Source organism: Mobula hypostoma, chromosome 1, assembly GCF_963921235.1.
Source record: "Mobula hypostoma chromosome 1, sMobHyp1.1, whole genome shotgun sequence".
In the NCBI taxonomy this organism is placed as follows: Eukaryota; Metazoa; Chordata; class Chondrichthyes; order Myliobatiformes; family Myliobatidae; genus Mobula; species Mobula hypostoma.
The window spans coordinates 200,064,906-200,084,232 of NC_086097.1; the positions used below are offsets into that span (position 1 = coordinate 200,064,906).

General features: G+C 39.8%; 1 protein-coding gene across 2 annotated transcripts in view; it reads right to left on the reverse strand.

The window, feature by feature from the left end:
- Positions 1 to 19,327, reverse strand: part of kcnq3 (potassium voltage-gated channel, KQT-like subfamily, member 3) — a 398,022-nt gene that overhangs the window by 27,355 nt on the left and 351,340 nt on the right. For both annotated transcript variants that reach the window (XM_063041574.1, XM_063041583.1), the window contains 2 exons: positions 3,020 to 3,213; positions 868 to 967 (listed from right to left, as the gene is read on the reverse strand). In XM_063041574.1, the coding sequence (XP_062897644.1) occupies positions 868 to 967; positions 3,020 to 3,213 (294 nt within the window). The remainder of the gene's footprint in view (positions 1 to 867; positions 968 to 3,019; positions 3,214 to 19,327) is intronic.

Below are 19,327 nucleotides of genomic sequence, written 5' to 3' on the forward strand. Positions count from 1 at the left end.
AGTGGCTCTGTGTGTTGGTCATCAAAATCTGAATGCAATGACTGTATCGAGCAGCATCAATTTCAGACCTTTTGGCAAAAACATTTTCTACTCCAGAAGAAGAACCTCTACCAACAACCATCTACATTAGAAAATTAACTCAAGGTACTTTGTAAAAATCAATCTGTTTAAAACGATAAGGAAGAGTTTAATCAAGGATGCTTGGGGCAGAAAATAAAATTGTATGGTTTAGGGATGGACTTAAAGATCTGTGCCTAGATGGCAATGGTGGTGTCAGAGTTGAAGACCAATGTGGAAAGCTGGGCGGATTGGTGCTTAAGGCAATTTTATAGAAGTTGGGATGAGAGAGATCCGTAAAAGCTTTGAACACAAGAATGAAAATCTGAGTAGGAGGTTTCAAAGCTCAGGACATTCAAAAGTATTGGCACTGTGGCTAAATCAAAATGTACTTAGCAGAGTTTTTGATGATCTAAATTTTATGGGCAGTGGAAGAAGGTGAGAAAAACTGTAAACTATTCACTTCCAAAGTTGAAGTTTCAGTAAGATGGATCAAAGCATGGTGGAGTGGGCAATGTCAGATTTGTGGGAAGAATTGTTTTAAGTATGGACAGCATGGTTGCTTAAGAGTTGCTTTAAGTATGGTCTTATGGATAGTGAAGGCAGAGAAATTGTGTAAAAGCATTTGAGTTTTTTTCTTACACAGTTTAAGTGCAGAGCTATATAAAGTTGATTTAAAATTCTTAGAAAACTTGCTTTGCCCATTTCATTAGTAACTCTAATAAATTCAATCAAAATATCACCATTCTTAGGATTTAGAAGAGAAGGCAGTGGAAAAAGCACATATTTTAATTTTTGAATAAGCCTTACCTTGCAGCCCTGATAACAGTTTTCAGTGTAGGGATCAATTCTTCCAGGAGAGCAGATTGATAAGCCTTGTCCTCGGGTTCTTGTTCTACTTCAGCAGCATCTGAAAATCAATGAAAATGGCTCTATTGTCCTTGAGAGTGCAAGAATTAAACAAAACCTTTCACAGCCAACAAGCCTGATGCTTTCTGTATTTCAGGAGAAAGATGGCCCAGACAAAACATCTGGTACCAGGTTCTCTCCATTCATCCTTAATCACTAAGCAAATCACTAATGAGAACATAGAGGCAACAGGGAGAAAAAATTACAATGTCACCCCTTATTAGATTCAAGATTCAGGATTCAGATTTACTTATCACTTGAACAACAATGAAGTGCATCACTGTGTTAAGATTCAACATGCCCAAAGTTTTGCTGGGGGCATCCTGCCAGTGGTTCTCCGGCGCCAGTGTAGCATGTCCATAATTAATTATGTAAACAAACAAGAATTCTTAATTAAACAATATATTTGCAATATTACTCAAATATTACTGAAATATTAAATACACACAAGTATTTGGAATCTACTGACAATTTGCTGACCCGGTGGTGGTCTATCAGCCCTCCTCCAAGCTAATCTGTAGGTCTGACCACAGATGTCTCATGTCATTGTCGCTGGTCCTCAAATGCGGAGCGGAGAATTAGATTCTGGCCTGATCTTTAATTCTCCCACATCCCTATCCCTAAACCGTAACCTGAATCCTAACTCCTCTCTCTGTCCCCAAAACAGTCCCCATGAACCAAAAACAATTAAAACACATCTAAACGTGAGCCCTGATCTCTGTGGAGACAGCAGGTTGGCACAATCTTCAAATCCCATCCAATATCCCTCTATACCTTCCCTATTCATATTTTGAAGAGAAGCAGCTGAGGTCACCTCAGTGCCCTGCCAAACATCAACCTTAAACCAACAATATGGTCAGGATACTAAATTTGCTCACATTTGGAAGGGCATGTTAAAAAACAGTCCCTGTTTTCACATATGCAAATATCCATTGGTATTTGACGTTTATTGGTGGATGCAGGGGGCATTTCATGTTAAGATATCATACATATAGCCCAGATGTACAGTGATTTTTTCATCATGATGCTGAAACTGATACACAGTAAATAATTACAGATTAAATCCTTTATCTGATCCCAAGATACTAAAATTGGTCAAGTTAGGTAGATGAGAATGGTTTCAGGGTCCCCATTCATAGTGACTCACTTAAAACTCACAGAAGAGACTGGACTTAGACTGACACTCTACTTCATATTGAATGGGATACCCAGTCTGCTTTGGTGAATACTAAAGGCTCCTTTATGGATTTGGAAAGAACTACAGAAAGTAATGGATGTAGCCCAGTCAATCACAGGTAAACCCCTCCCCACAACTGAGCATACTTACAAGGAGCACTGTCGCAGAAAAGCAGTATCCATCATCGAAGTCCCCCAACCATTCAAGTCATGCTCCCCTCTCGTTGCTGTTATCAGGAGGCAGGTGCTGGAACCTGAAGTCCCACATCACCAGGCTCAGGAACAGTTATTATCCCTCAACCATTTGGCTCTTGAATCAGAGGGGATAGCTTCACTCACACCAACAATGAACTTATTCCACAAACTATGGACTCACTTTTAAGGACTCTACAACTTATGTTCTTGATATTTATTGCTCATTTATTTATCATTGTTATTATTTTCTCTTTTGCTTTATGTATTTGCCCAGTTTGTTGTCTTTTGCACGTTGGTTGTTTGTCCGTCTCTGTCGTATGTGGTTTTCATTGATTCTATTGTGCTTCTTTCTATTTACTGTGAATGCCCGCAAGAAAATTAATCTCAGGGTTATATATGGTGACATATATGTATGATAATAAATTAACTGAACTTTGGAAGGAGAATGGAGTTCTATTGCAGATCTGGTCAATACACATTCCCTCAACAAACTGACATGTAAACAAACATATAGGTTGAACACCTTATTGTAGGTATATTTATAAAAATAAAAAAATCATCATCTCTTTGTCTCTGAAGCCCACTGATAGCATGATGGATAATATAAGCTCAAGTTCTTCTATCCCAACAAAAAAGAATATTTGGGAGTTTCAGGAAAATTAACAAAATAGCTTTGTGATACCTTCTGAGCTTTGTCTGAATCCAAAAGCCTTAATACGAACTGCAGCTCGAAGGTCACTGAAACCCATACTTTTTTGATCTTTTGAAGGACTATCTTCTCCTCCTTCTGTGTTCAGAGGTGTAAATTGCTTGCTCTTTACAGTGGCTCCTCTAGGGCCGGAAATTCGAACCCGTTCCAAGAGACTCAGTTTCTGGCTGTAAGAAAAGCAATTACAAAGCAAATGTTCTCAAAGCATTTATTTATTATTCAATATCCCCCCAGTGATAACAAATTGGCATTTAGTATCACATGCTGTCCAGCAAAAGCCCATGGATTGCAACTGTGGATCAAAGGTAACACTCATACCTCAGAACAGCCGAGTGTCTGTAGGGGCAAACAAAATCCGGAATGACACTCTGCTGCAGCACTAAGGGAATGGTGCAATTTCAGATGAGCTGCTAAATGAGGCTCTCTGAGATAGATGTCAAATAACCTTGACACAATTTTGAATTCTCTCCAGGTTCTCAATTCACATATGCTGCTCATCCAAGGTCTCTGTAAGTCGAGTTATCTTGGCATGACCTCATTTATGTTTGAAGGGCTCTGCAATAAATCGTTGCCACATCCCTTACATTATTACACTTTACAAGAAACTTTAGAATTGTGCTTCAGATTGTCCTGAGGTCATTGAAAGATGGTTCTGCTGCCAATGCAAGTCTTTCTTTTTTAAATTAGGGAGTTTTTATTGACAACAATGCTTCAGGCAATGAGTTGGATGAGAAAAAAAGAGGCATGAATCACAGCAAAGTCTACACAAATAATGTTAACTGATACAGAGAACCAAGTCAATTTAAGAGTAAGGAAAGGAAGAGTATGGCAATTTTCACAGTAAGTACAGGGTAATTTCTTCAGAAGAATGCAATTAAGATAATAATATCATAAGAGGATCATTATGTTTTAGTTATGTACATAACATCAATCTCAATCACTTTGAAAAATGTGAGATGATAGCTTGATTGACAATCATTCCCACTTCAGCGACTAAATTTTATGAGGATTAAAAACAAAGAAAAAGAGGCTTGAAAACAGTGTGCACTGCAAAAGATTCAAAGAACGGCAGAACGCAGTACAAGCCTTTGGCATCGATGTTGTGTAGATCTTTTAAACTACTCTAAGGTCAATCTAACCCTCCTCTCCCATATAGCCTTCCATTTTTCTTGCATCATTTGCCTATCTAAGAGTCTCTTAAATGGCCCTGGTGTATCTGTCTCTACCATTACCCCTGGCAATGTGTTCCAAGCACTTACCATTCTGTGTAAAACACTTACCTCTGACATCCTTTCTTACAATCACCTTAAAATCATTCTCCCATATTATCCATTCCCATCATGGGAAAAAGTCTCTGGCTATCCACTCTATCTATGCCTTTTATCATCTTGTATACCTCTATCAAGCCACCACTCATCCTGCTTCCCTCCAAAAAGAAAAGCCCTAGCTCACTCAACCTATCCTCATACAACATGCTCTCCTACCATGCAGCATCCTGGTGAATCTCTTTTACATTCTTTCTAAAGATTCCACACCCTTCTTATAATGAAGTGACCAGATGAGGACACAATATTCCAAGCATAGTCTAGCAAGGTTTATACAGAGCTGAAAAATTACCTTACAGCTTTGAATTAAATCCCCAACTAATGAAGGCCAGCATACCATGCACTTTCTTTACCACCCTATCAACGTGGGTGACAACTTTGTGGGACCTATGGATGTGGATCCCCTGATCCCTCTGTTCCTCCACACTGCTATGAATCCTGCCATTAACCCTGTATTCTACCTTCAAGTTTGACCTTCTGTATCACTTCACACTTTTCTGGATTAAACTTCGTCTGTCACTTTCCACCCCAGCTCTACATCCTGTCAATGGAGTACAATCACTCTTCTAGGTCACAGGTGAAGATTGCGACAAATTCACTGAAACCGAGCAGGGCCCCCTTTTTGCTTGTCTTATCAGATTTAAAATGGACAAGCCTATCCGCAATGAAAGGCAGGACATGATCTGTATCTGCTCTACTGAAGAGGTCAATGAAGAGTTTACTGACAGAAAGGAAGAAAATACAGCTCCTAAGAAATTAAAACCTAGCATTGTTAAGATAATTGTTCAAGTTTCTTACATATCCAAGAGCCAAAAAGTATTTGCATCAATGTTGATCAATTAAGATAATTACATATTCAAACTAAAAACACAGTAAACATTTCCTTTCGTCTCCTCTCCCAGCCTTGCTGCTTGATGACAAAGAGGGTCACAGTCAACTTAGTTTTAAAGATTAAAGATTGTGGCAGGCAGGCAGGCTATTACTTGGGAAATTATTGATTGTTGATCAAAATAATAATCTCAACCACAGGAAAAATGATTAAATTATTCTTTGGTAAACTAAACAACTGTGATCTTGCTTTTAAGCCCTATGTAATATAGACTAACAAAAAAACTTACATTTCGAGTGTTAATGAACATTGACATATAAGAATAAATCTGCATTTAAATGGACTAATGAGAAAATTCATTTTCAATGTCTTTAGCCTTGAAATAATAAATGCATCAAAAATACATTGGTTCAACATTATAGAATGTTTTAACATGTTGACTTCTACCAAGGCTAATTGATATTGGTACATTGCTGGAAAAAAACATGATTATTAACAAATACTTTGGAGATATATCCAAAATGTTCCATGAACCTACAAAGAGAATTGTTATTTGAGGTAATAGGAATGGACCTTATTTAAAGCAGTTGTTTTAAGTTGGAGTCTTACAGGAGGATGGAAGTTTTAAGTCGAGGGGAGGGAATCTCAAGATGGCTGAAGATTTATTTGTTTACGATGAGCCAACAAGAGGCTGGGTGAATGAATTCCTTAAGTCTCAAAAACAGATTTTGGAAGTGGGTTGGGAGTAGGTAAGATGAGGGGTAGAGGTGGAAGCAGTGAGGGCACACAAGAACCAGGTGAGATGTTGTCAGCTAGGAAATACAATAAGAATCAAGAAATTAGATGTATAGTAGATTATTCCTTGACAAACACATAAATTTTATCAGCAGAAGGAGTTGAGGTAAAGCCAGTAGTGGGAGTCGTCATGTTATATCTGCAAAATATATTTTTTTTGTTCTGAGCATGGTATGGGGAAAGTGGCACCAATAAAGAGCAATATGTTGCATGCAGCTCTGATGGGAATCATCAAATATTCCCATTCAGGAATTTATAGTTTTTATTGCTATGTATTGCAATGTATTGCTGCCACAAAACAACAAATTTCATGACATACGCCGGTGCCGGTGATATTAAACTTGAAAGAAAATCAGTTCACTGTGCTACAGGATATGAAAGATGATGTAGTCTGACTCCTGGTTTGAATTGTCAATTGAAGTACATGTGGAAGCTGCAGATAGAGGATATCGCCAAGGAACAGCCCCTAGATAAAGAAAAGGAGAGAACTAACAATGAATGCATGAAGATCTCTTAATGTGCTTGTGCAGGGTTGGACAACAAGTCTCTGTTGGAGATGATCTGATCATGATTATATATATATACGATAGTTTTGAGAAGTCATGGGATAGGTTGAAGTGACATTAGAAAGAATTTGTAGTTCAGGACTGGTATCAGGGAAGATTTGGCCTGGATAGCAAAGTGATAGGAGAGAAGCATCCACACAAATGTCCACAAATATCTTGTAGTTCTTGTTACTGAGGGTGAAATCCAAGGTCTATCAAGGAAGCGAGGCGAACGGGCAAGAGTCTGTGCCAGGAAAAAGGCAAGCCCTAGCAGGCTGGCTCTTCCGTCTATTCTGCTCTCCAATGGACTTTAAATTGGACTACACCCGACTCCAACGAAATACTCAGCGGGAGTACAGAAACGGACAGAATCCCAGACATTCAGCTGTTTATTTATGTAACAGCTTTTCCCCCAAGCCATCGGACTACCAACCTACTGCCCTCTGCTGTGCCTATTGTCTTCTTTATTATTTATTGTAATACCTGCACTGTTCTGTGTACTCTATGCAGACCTGGGTAGGTCTGTAGACTAGCGTAGTTTTTGTGTTGTTTTACGTAGTTCAGCGTAGTTTCTGTATTGTTTCATGTAGCACCATGGTCCTGAAAAATGTTGTCTCATTTTTACTGTGTACTGTACCAGCTGTTATGGTGGAACTGACAATAAAAAGTGACTTGACTTGACTTGTTTGACTATGAAAATGAGTGTTAGTGGACAAAGGAGCCCAGGTTTATTTTTGCTCTCCAGGATTATGCTAAGTTGGTGGGCAGTTTTAAGGTTTAGTAAGCATGGCCCAGCTAAATCAGGTGGTGAATGGCCTAGCCAGCTGTGAAAGTAAATCCCCAGGAGTTATAGAAAGTGGAGGATTAGATCAGATTTGAGTGATTTCTTCTATTACTTATACACATTTACTACTTGCTGAAATTGAATATTTATAACCAGCAAAAATAATGTTATAAAGTTCTAATTATTAGCAGCTGGAATTTTCTAAAACAATTCCAATTCTGTATAACTGTCATTATTATACCAAGTAATACAAGAAATCTCTTTGTAATAATATAACCTTTCCACTTTCATCTTCAATGTGCAATTAATATGTTTTCTTGATCTTTTCTTGGTCTTTGAATAACATTAAGATATTTGTTAACAATGAGAGTACCACTACTGATTTTAACAATGAGATGGATATTTAAACAAATCTGGTTTGGAGTCGTCAGTCTGTTGGGTGGCAGAAACTAATACTTTATCTCCAGATTGCTACATTTAGCAATTTCAGAAGAAACTTCAAAGTGTTATGGAAGCAGGTGACTTGATGATATTCTAATAAAGATTAGTACCACCAGTAAACTGAAGAGTTAATACCCAGTTATGTCAAAGAAATAACGATGCTATGTTTCTTCATGCCACTGAGAAGATATTCAGAGTCTTTGTTAGTCAGCATAACTTGATGCCAGAAGATGAGAGGGCAAAAAAAAATGTAACCCTGTATCAAGGGCAAGTCAGTTGATGGCAAGAAAGTGGAAGTTTATCATCTCACAACTGAATTAAATGGCACGGGGAAAAAAAAGTGAGTTACTAAAGCAAACTCACCCTGTATTTATTAAGAGTAGGTTAGGTGAGTTCTTTGACAGAGTAACGGGCTGATGTTTAATAATGATAACGCAGTTCATTTGTCTGTGGACATTTAAAACACTTGAAATAACCCCATGTAATAGATTGGTCACAAAACTTGAACACTTGGTGATAAATGAAGCAGCGGCTATGTTGATACAAAAACAGTGAAGGGTCAGGAATAGGCATTCTGAGTCAGTAACTGTTATTTTGAGCCCTACCAACTACTTAAGCACCTCCCCAATACTTTTTAAAATCTAATCCAATACTTTACTATTTCATCATTTATTCTGATGGTGGAACACTCTTTACTTCAGTCAGTGCATACTTTTTGGATTTGGGGATACATGCACTGTTGCCTTCCGGGAGATGTGTTGCAAACACTACTGCTTTTGACAGAGGTTAATGATGTAAACTTGAGTGGATAAAGTATAATTTCAAAAGTTGGAGATTATATACATTTTGGAAATTGTAGAAATTGGTGAGGAGAATGGTAAAAAACCTCTGGGGGAATAGACAGAACAAAGAATTGGACAGGCACATGGAAGAGATATGTGAAGTAATTAATTTTCATTAGAAGTATGTATAATTTTAAGAAGTTTTAGGGAAAATGAAAGTTGTGGTATGGATGGATAAATTTAAAATGTTCCAGGACAAGCTGCATGGCTTTTTAAAACATATAAAAACAATGGAATCAATTTCAAAAATAAGGAGGTTATTCTAAATATGAAAGTAGCAACAAGAGAACCAACTGGAATTTTGTAGCCAGTTCTGCATGCTATATTTAAATCTAATCCAATACTGTATTTATACCAGGTATATAAAATGACGAGAGGTGTTGATCATGTGGATAGTCAGAGGCTTTTTCCCAGGGCTGAAATAGACAATAGACAATAGGTGCAGGAGTAGGCCATTCGGCCCTTTGAGCCAGCACCGCCTTTCACTGTGATCATGGCTGATCATCCACAATCAGTATCCAGTTCCTGCCTTATCCCCATATCCCTTGACTCAGCTATCTTTAAGGGCTCTATCTAACCCTTTCTTGAAAAAATCTAGATAATTGGCCTCCACTGCCTTCTGAGGCAGAGCATTCCATAGATCCACAACCCTCTGTGTGAAAAAGTTTTTCCTCAACCCAGTTCTAAATGGTCTACCCCTTATTCTTAAACTGTGGCCTCTGGTTCTGGACTCACCCATCAGCAGGAACAGGCTTCCTGCCTCTAGCATGTCCAATCCCTTAGTAATCTTATATGTTTCAATCAGATCCCCTCTCATCCTTCTAAATTGCAGCGTATACAAGCCCAGTCGCGCCAATCTTCCAACATATGACATTCCTGCCATCCCTGGAATTAACCCAGTGAATCTATGCTGCACTCCCTCCATAGCAAGAATGTCCTTCCTCAAATTTGGAGACCAAAACTGCACACAGTACTCCAGGTGGGGTCTCACCATGGCCCTGTACAACTGCAGAAGGACCTCTTTGCTCCTATACTCAACTCCCCTTGTAATGAAGGCCAACATGCCATTTTTCTTCACTGCCTGCTGTACCTGTATGCTTATTTTCAGTGACTGATGAACAAGGACACCCAGATCTCGTTGTACTTCCCCTTTTCCTAACTTGACACCATTCAGATAGTAATCTGCCTTCCTGTTCTTGCCACCAAAATGGATAACCTCACATTTATCCACATTAAACTGCATCTGCCATGCATCTGCCCATTCACCCAATCTGTCCAAGTCACCCTGCATTCTCATAACATCCTCCTCACATTTCACACTGTCACCCAAATATGCCATGTGCAAATTTGCTAATGTTACTTTTAATCCCTTCATCTAAATCATTAATATATATTGTAAATAGCTGTGGTCCCAGCACCGAGCCTTGCGGTACCCCACTAGTCACTGCCTGCCATTCTGAAAAGGACGCATTAATCCCTACTCTTTGTTTCCTGTCTGCCAACCAATTTTCTATCCATGTCAGTACCCTACCCCCAATACCATGTGCTCTAATTTTGCCCCCTAACCTCCTATGTGGGACCTTATCAAAGGCTTTCTGAAAGTCCAGGTACACCACATCCACTGGCTTTCCCATGTCCATTTTCATAGTTACATCCTCAAAAAATTCCAGAAGATCAGTCAAGCATGATTTCCCCTTTGTAAATCCATGTTGACTCTGACCTATCCTGCTCCTGCTATCCAAATATGCCGCTATTTCATCTTTTATAATTGACTCCAGCATCTTCCCCACCACTGATGTCAGACTAACTGGTCTATAATTCCCTGTTTTCTCTCTCCCTCTAATGGTTAACATGAGAGGGCATAGTTTTAAGGTGCTTGGAAGTAGGTACAGAGGAGATGTCAGGGGTAAGTTTTTTTACACAGAGTGGTGAGTGCGTGGAATAGGCTGCCGGTGATGATGGTGGTGGTGGACATGATAGGGTCTTTTAAGAGACTCCTGGACAGGTACATGAAGCTTAAAAAAAGAGGGCTAGTGGTAATCCTAGGTAATTTCTGAAGTAAGTACATGTGCGGCGCAGCATTGAGGGCCGAAGGGCCTGTATTGTGCTGTAGGTTTTCTATGTTTTTTCTATATTCAAGAAAAAATCAAGGTATTGTCAACGTAGAGAGAATATAATGTATAAAGTGGTCAAGAATATCAGGGGAAATTTACAAGAAAGGTACCACAGATAAAAGAATAAAGGAACTGATGTTCTCATAGAACAGAGAAGCTTAAGAGGGAACATACATCAAAGTTGCTGGTGAACGCAGCAGGCCAGGCAGCATCTCTAGGAAGAGGTACAGTCGACGTTTTGGGCCAAGACCCTTGGTCAGGACTAACTGAAGGAAGAGCTAGTAAGAGATTTGAAAGTGGGAGGGGGAGCGGGAGATCCAAAATGATAGGAGAAGACAGGAGGGGGAGGGATGGAGCCAAGAGCTGGACAGTTGATTGCAAAAGGGATATGAGAGGATCATGGGACATGAGGCCCAGGGAGAAGGAAAAGGGGGAGGGGGGAAAACCCAGAGGATGGGCAAGGGGCATAGTGAGAGGGACAGAGGAAGAAAAAGGAGAGAGAGAGAGAGAAAAAACGTGTGTATATAAATAAGTAACGGATGGGGTATGAGGGGGAGGTGGGGCATTAGCGGAAGTTTGAGAAGTCCATGTTCATGCCATCAGGTTGGAGGCTACCCAGACGGAATATAAGGGGTTGTTCCTCCAAACTGTGTGTGGCTTCATCTTTACAGTAGAGGACGCCGTGGATAGATATATCAGAATGGGGCGGACAGAGAGTAGGTGTTCAGCAAAACGATCTCCCAGTCTGTGTCAGGTCTCGCCAATATATAGAAGGCCACATCGGGAGCACCGAATGCAGTATATCACCCCAGCCGAATCACAGGTGAAGTGTCATCTCACCTGGAAGGACTGTCTGGGGAATTTGTTCGTGGTACTCAAGATCATAGAATTTTAAAGGAGTAGAACACAGAACGTAGAACAGTTTAGCATAGTATGGGCCTTTTGGTCCATGATGTTGTGCTAACCTATGCAAACATTCCAAAATCAAACTAACACTTCTCTCCTACATTGCTTGTAACTCTCAATTTTTCTTACATCAACATGCCTTTTTGAGAGCCTTTTAAATGTTCTTATAGTATCAGCCTCTACACCACCCATGGCAGTGCATCCTAGACATCCACCACTCTTTGAAAACCTACCTCTGACATCTCCCCAAAACATTCCTCCACTGACCTCATAAGGACCTCCTCTGTTATTGGCTATTACTGCGCTGTGGACCCAAGCTCCATCCTAACCACCTTATGATTGTCAAGAGCCCTGTCTAACTATTGCTTCTTAAACCTTAAGTTTGCTTCTTTTTTTCTCTAGACTAAATGTTCCACCTCTCTTGTCAACCATGGGTCCTTCATCCTTTCCCTGTCTCAACTGGACAAACTTATCCAGAACTCCATGCAAGCAGTCCTTAAATAACCTCTATGCTTCTACTCTGCATTTCCCTAAGAACATCACTTCCCGATATACACCCCCAATCTCATACTTGATATCATTGTAAATGAGGAGTAAACGGGGAAAAATTATTTTTAGTAGTTGCAAAGTTGACAACCAATTGCCACAGATGAAGATTAGGAACGTAGTGCTTGAGGGAGCAGTAGAAACATATTCTATAATGTTTCAACGTGGAATTGGTTAATCATTAGAAAAAGTGATATATCAGTCATGGAGTGATACAGCAGGGAAACACACCTTTTGGACTACCATGCCCACGCCAACCAAGGTGCCCTCCTGAGCTAGTCCCATCTGCCAGCATTTGGTCCATATTCCTCTAATCCTTTCCTATCCAAATTTATATTATATATTGTCATTGTACCCAGCTCTATCAATTTCCCTGACAGCTTATTCCATGTACCCAGCACCCTCAGTGTGATGTCCTGCTATCTCACATTAAACTAATGCCTTCGAATTTCTGGACATCTCTGCCCTTGGAAAGATCTGTGACCATCCACCATTATTACCTATGCCTCACTGCAGAAAAGAAGTCGGGAAAGAGAAGGGTGTGACTGATCAGTTTAAAAGATTCGTTGTACAGACAAGGGAGCAAATTACCTCATTTTTTGCTCTATCATTCCATGGTCCTTAGACATTTGAGAACTCTGCAGGCAAAGACATAGCGGAAGCAAACAGCAGGTTTCAGTATAAAAGAGATGGAGAGATTTCTCAATGCGGAAAATGCATCAGTGAATATGTTTTTGAAAATAAAAGCAGAAGTGGAGCTGAAGTCCAGATAACATTTAAGAAGCAGTCAGATGCTGCAAATGTCATTCAGAATGGTTGAGCAGAAATGAGATTAGTTACTCTCTTCATCTGTAATTATGTTTGATTGGGTAATCTTGCAGAAAGTATTTTAAAGCCAGAGCATCCAAGGACAGAAAGCTAATGAAGATTGGTGAGAATTGGGGTGATTGGTGACAACGTACCTGCAGCAACAAGCAAACACAGCCTTTTTTTTATAAATGGAAGTTGATGTCAAATATTTCCACAGAGTGGTGAGATGCTTGATTAATGTACGTACATAAATTGGATACTTACAATTTAAGTGAAAACCAAATTTACAATTTGATGATCCACTAATCCTATTTCCCCCTCCCCTGAATGTATCTTTTGCCTTGTGCTGTCATTCTTTGCTATTTATTCTCTGTTATTTTCTATAATAGCACAGACCATCCATCTGCTCTTTCCTCACCTCACATTTTCTCTGCAACAAAACCTGCTTATCCATGTCTTTTACCTCTGTGTGAAATGCCAACCCTAACTCTCTCTGCAAAAATGTTACCCAAAATGTTATGTCTTACAGCAATTCCTGTTTTAAATTTAATACTTATTTAGAAGGCTGAAAAAGTGATTTACTAATCCAAGAGACTCCTTAACATTTGATGAAGGCCAGTGAAGCTGAATTGCTCCCCCAGCTATTCAAGATAGCATTTAACATTTCCCCAATGCCCATAATTGCTGGTCTTGCCATGGTGCATGTTATCACTAGTTTCCTCTCTTCATTTCATGGCTCTCATTCCACTTTGGGTCATGGACATTTCCTTTCTTTATACCAGAGTACCTCATCCAGAGTCAAAATCAGAATAATCACTGACTTGTTCTTCAGTGGCAACAAGACAGTGCAAGACCTAGCTGCACATTGAAAGGCATCCATCACTATCATCTGACAACACCCTATCATTGTGTTCTCACATGGTCTAGATCTAGGATCACCCTTCTCCTGATCCTCTGCGCTCCATCATGGGTTTCATTCAGATTCCCCTCCATAGATGCTGCCTGCCCTGCTGAGTTTCTCCAGCATTTTGTGTGTGTTGATTCAAATTCCTCTCATAGGTTTCTTCTCCAGGTTCCAAATCAAGAGCACATAATTTACAGGGATCCTGCTGGTGTGGCTTCCTACCCACCAGGTTGGCTGGGAGGGAATTAGAGCTAAAAAACATTGTCAGTGGTTTTGCAATTTCATATGGAAGATCCCCTGACTCTGATCTCACTGGCTTCCCTGGCCACTTCCAGTCTCTCGTCATCTTGCACAGGTCTCAGGGGCTGCAGAATTGGGATTTTAATACAGGCAAAATGAAAGCATTGAATTTACAAGTGTAGAGCTTATGAGAGGGGTGTAGGTAGGTGAGTTTTCAGAAGTGATATATTGATTTTGATAGTTGTGAGAATGCCATGTTTGAAGTTCAGGCCGGCTGCTGACAACTTCCTGTACCAATGGGTGCAGCTGGCGTGAGCTGCCAATATAAGGGATGGAGCTGTGTGCTAAGATCGAAGAGCTTTCCAGTAAACAAGAAAGATGTATCCCTCTCAAGGATAGGAAATAGGGTAGTTTTACCACAAAATCCATAGCAAGAAAAACCAGCAGGGTAGAAGTAGACAGCCTGTGTACTACTATCAACTGTTCCCCTTTCATTAGTGATGTCAGTTACACAGGCAGCAAAGTGGTGCCACAAGTAGAGCTTCCGGGTTCTCAGGTTCAATCCTGGTTTCCTGTGCTGTCTGTGTGGAGTTTGCATATTCTCCCTGTGGCCACGTGACTTTGGCAGGGTTCACCACTTCACTCCCACTTGACAAAGATATATTGGTGGTAGGCTAAATCAATCAGAATTGGAATCAGAATCAGGTTTAGTATCATCGGCATGCAGTATGTCATGAGATTTGTTAACTTAGCAGCAGCAGAACATGATCATATAGGGAAAATATGTAAATCAATTACATATATATGTACATTAAATAGTATACAGTAAGTATATATATGTATATTAAATAGTTAAATTAAAAATAGTGTAAAACAGAAATAATAAAAGTGAGGTAGAGTTCATGGGGTCAATGTCCATTTAGGAATCGGATGGCAGAAGGGAAGAAACTGTCCCTGAATCACTGAGTATGTGCCTTCAGGCTTCTGTACCTGCTACCTGATGGTAACAATGAGAAGAGGGCATGCCCTGGGAGATAGGGCCCTTAATGATGGACGTCGCCTTTCTGACACACCGCTCCTTGAAGATGTCTTGGATACCAAGGTGGAGCACGCTAATTTTACAACTTTCTGAAGCTTTTTTTGATCCTGTGCAGTAGCCCCCACTTCCCCCCACCCCCATACCAGACGGTGATGCAGGCAGTCAGAATGCTCTCCGTAGTACGTCTGTAGAAGTTTTCGAGTGTCTTAGGTGACAAACCAAATCTCCTCAAACTCCTAATGAAATATAGCCTCTGTCTTTCCTTCTTTATAGCTGCATTGATATGTTGGGACTAGGTTAAATCCTTAAGAGATCTTGACACCGAGGAACTTGCAATTACTCACACTCTCCACTTCTGATCCCTCTGTGAGGATTGGTTCGTGATCCCTTGTCCTACTCTTTCTGAAGTCTGAAGTTCAGATTCAGTTCTTCTTTCATCTTACTGACACTGAGCACAAGGTTGTTGCTGTGACACCACTCGACTCGCTGATGTATACCCTCTCATCTCCATCTGAGATTCTGCCAACAATGTTTGTATCATCAGCAAATCTATAGATGGCATTTGAGCTATCCCTAGCTACACAGTCATGGTATAGAAAGAGTAGAGAAGTGGGCCAAGCACATATCCCTGAGGTGCACCAGTGTTGATCATCAGTGAGGAGGAGTTATTGATACCAATCCACACAGATTGTGGTCTTCCGGTTGGGAAGTCGAGGATCCAATTGCAGAGGGAAGTACAGAGACCCGGGTTCCATAGCTTATTGATCAGGACTGTAGGAATGATGGTGTTAAACACTAAGCTATAATCAATGAACAGCAAATGGCCACTGTAAATTCCCCGTGGTGCATTGGTGAGTGGTACAATACTGGGGAAGTTGGTGAGAATGTGGGGAGAATAGGTTAAGGGGGATTAGTACAAGAATGAAATTGTTCTGTGAATCAACCTAGCCATAAAACTCTCCTTTTCTGGGGTAAGAAAATTTAGAATATGTACAGTGGTGGCCAAGGTGCTCATTGTAGTGGTTGAGCTGGGTGATCTCCAAAATTAGATAAGTAATCAAAATGCATTTTGTTTTTGATCTCCCTACCTGGGCAGATGGAATGCAATAGGTTGTCTTCAAAGTAAGGATGTAAACTGCATTGGTCCGCCAACTCTTATCAGTCCCATTCAAGCAATGTAGTTTGTGATGTCTGAGGCCAAGTGATTTAGCATTAGTTAGCATCCATACACCTGATAAAATACTACGTCCAAAAGATTTTCCCTCATAGTAAAAGTTGCTTCAGCAGTATACATGATGGAATCAAGCTAAACTAAAAGTAGATAAGCGAGGCTGTTGAAGTCTTGTACAGTCTATGCAGATGGTGGAAGGTGAGTGAGAGTGGTGCAGCTGTCACAGTTATAAGTAAGTTATAGGAGTCTGACTAATATTCCAATCTCTCTCTGCTTGGCTGAATTAAATTTATAAATTTAAATTTGTGCAATCATTGATGAACCTATGTATCCCATTATCCTGCGATGAAGTCATTGAAATACCAGCAGGAGGTGTTCTTATTCTACCTTAATTTACTGTTCAGTAAATATTTAGCAAGATGCACAATTCAGTCACTTGCTTCAGCTAACAATCAAATAACTTTTCTAAATATCACTGAAACAGAAAGGTTCCTCACTTGTCATTTCAAATCAGATGTAAAGGAAATACATATTGATTTAACTAGATGGAGTAAAATTGCTGCAGGTCTATTTGCTGTATTGAAGGAGCTATGGAATTGTGATCAGTCTGATTTTAAAACCGTTTCCCTGAGAGTCATAAAGCACTACAGCATAGAAACAGGCCCTTCAGTCCATCCAGTCTGTACTAAACTATTATTCTGTCTAAGGTGACAAAAGGTTGCTGTATCCCACGTGCTCCTGCCTCGTTTTGTCACACTGCAACCTTATCCTTCAATCTCTTTGAATTATGGAGGACAGCAGGTGTATAAATGTCTCTCTCCAGCAGACTTCATCATGATCATCATGACTCCAGTACTTCTACTATTTTTTAATGTTTCTTAATTGTACATATGATTTTTTTGTGTTCTATCACTGAGCAGCAGTGAACCATCTGACTGACCTATCAGAGTTCTCTTTGGGAACTGGTTGACTTGATCAGCATTTCTGATCTGGCTATTGTTCACGATTGCACTTAATAAAAAAACCCAACAGATAAACATTGATTGAAACTGTTAGAATATGAACTCAGAGGAGCTGACACCTTGTCATGGTTTTGAATTTGTGTACAATTGAAGGATCTTGGGGGAAGGATTTTAACCTTAAAAGTTAGCACACTAACAGTTAAAATGTTGTTAAGACTGACATCATTGGATTCATTTTAGCAAATATGAGCTGAAACTGCAGAATATTCTGGTTGATTGGGTTATAAGACCATAAGGCCATAAGACAGAGGAGCTGAATTAAGCCATTTGGTCCCTCAAGTTTGATCGACCATTTCATCATACTGATCGCTTTTCCCACTCAGCCCCAATCTCCTGCCTTCTCCATGTATTCCTTCATGCCATGACCAGTCAAGTATCTATCAACTTCTGCCTTAAATACACATAAAGACTTGCCTGTGCAACAAATTCCACAGATAAACCACTCGCTGGTTAAAGAAATTCCTCACCATCTCCATTCTAAAAGGACACCCCTCTATTCTGCTGCTGTCCCCTCTGGTCCTAGACTCCCTCACCATTGGAAACATTTTCTCCACATCCACTCTATCAAGGCCTTTCACCATTTGATAGGTTTCAATTAGGTCACCCCTCATTCTTCTGAATTCTAGTGAATACAGGCCCAGAGGCATCAAACGTTCTTCACATGATAATCGTTCAATCCCGGAATCATTTTCCTGAATCTCCTTTGAACCCTCTCCAGTTTCAACACATCCTTTCTAAGACAAGGAGGCCAAAAATAGCCAAGTAAGGCCTCACCAGTGCTTTATAAAGCCTCAGCATTACATCCTTGTTTTTATATTCTAGTCCTCTTGAAATGAATTCTAACATTGCATTTACCTTCCTCACCACAGACTTAATCTACAAATTAACCTTTAGGGGATCCTGTCCCAAGGACTCCTAAGTTCCTTTGCACCTCAGATTTTTGAATTTTCTCTCCATTTATTTTAATTTCCCATTCAAGGTCATTAAAGTACTTATTATTATTTAGAAAGTAGTCTACTCTTTTATTTCTTCAATGAAAGTGCATGATCATATGCTTCCTGACACTGTATTCCATCTGCCGTTTCTTTGCCCATTCTCCTAATCTGTTTAAGTCCTTCTGTAGCGAGTTTACTTACTAAAAACTATCTACCCCTCCACCTATCTTTGTATCATCTGTAAACTTTGCAAAAAAGCCATCAATTCTGTCATCCAAATCATTGACAGATAACATAAGAAGAAGTTATAGCTGGTCAGGTGACTTTGCAAAGGGCAAATAACTAGAGGTATTGAACTGGCCACACAGTCAGTTTTATAATTGTATTGTTTTGCTGTATTCATTGCACACTTATTCACCACAATAAAACAAAAGAGGCCTCTGGGCTTTATATCTCCCATGTGTCAGACTCTGTATTGAGGAAAGAGCAGCACCATACTTTAAATCAACTAAAAGCATGAATAGCCATTTAATTACCTGAGTTATTATTGAAAAAGAGTAATAAATTACAATAACAGTTCAGAAATTTGGTATTCTGTGGCAAACAACTCACTTCCTGACCTCTAAAGCCTTTACATGATCTTTAGGGAAAAGTCAGGAGTGTGATGGAATTACATCCCACTTGTCTGGGTGAATACATTTCAGAGATGAATTACTTGGTAGGCTCTTTGGAAGATGTCATCAGAATCACAGAGGAAAAGGCTGGAGAATTGAAAGTTAGAAGAAGGGATTTGAAAAGGCACTATTTCAACTACAGAAAGGCAAAGAGATTAAAAAAGACAGAACATTGGAGAAAGTGAGTATCAAGTCTAGAGGTACGGTCAAAAGGAGCACAATACTGGAAGTGAGAATTTTAACCGATATGGTGACACAAGAAGCGATTAGGAAAGGCTTCCTAGTTATGTAGTTAACTATAGTTACCTAGTTAAGCAGGAAATAGAGAGAAATCAATATGAAGAATTAAAATCAGCTGG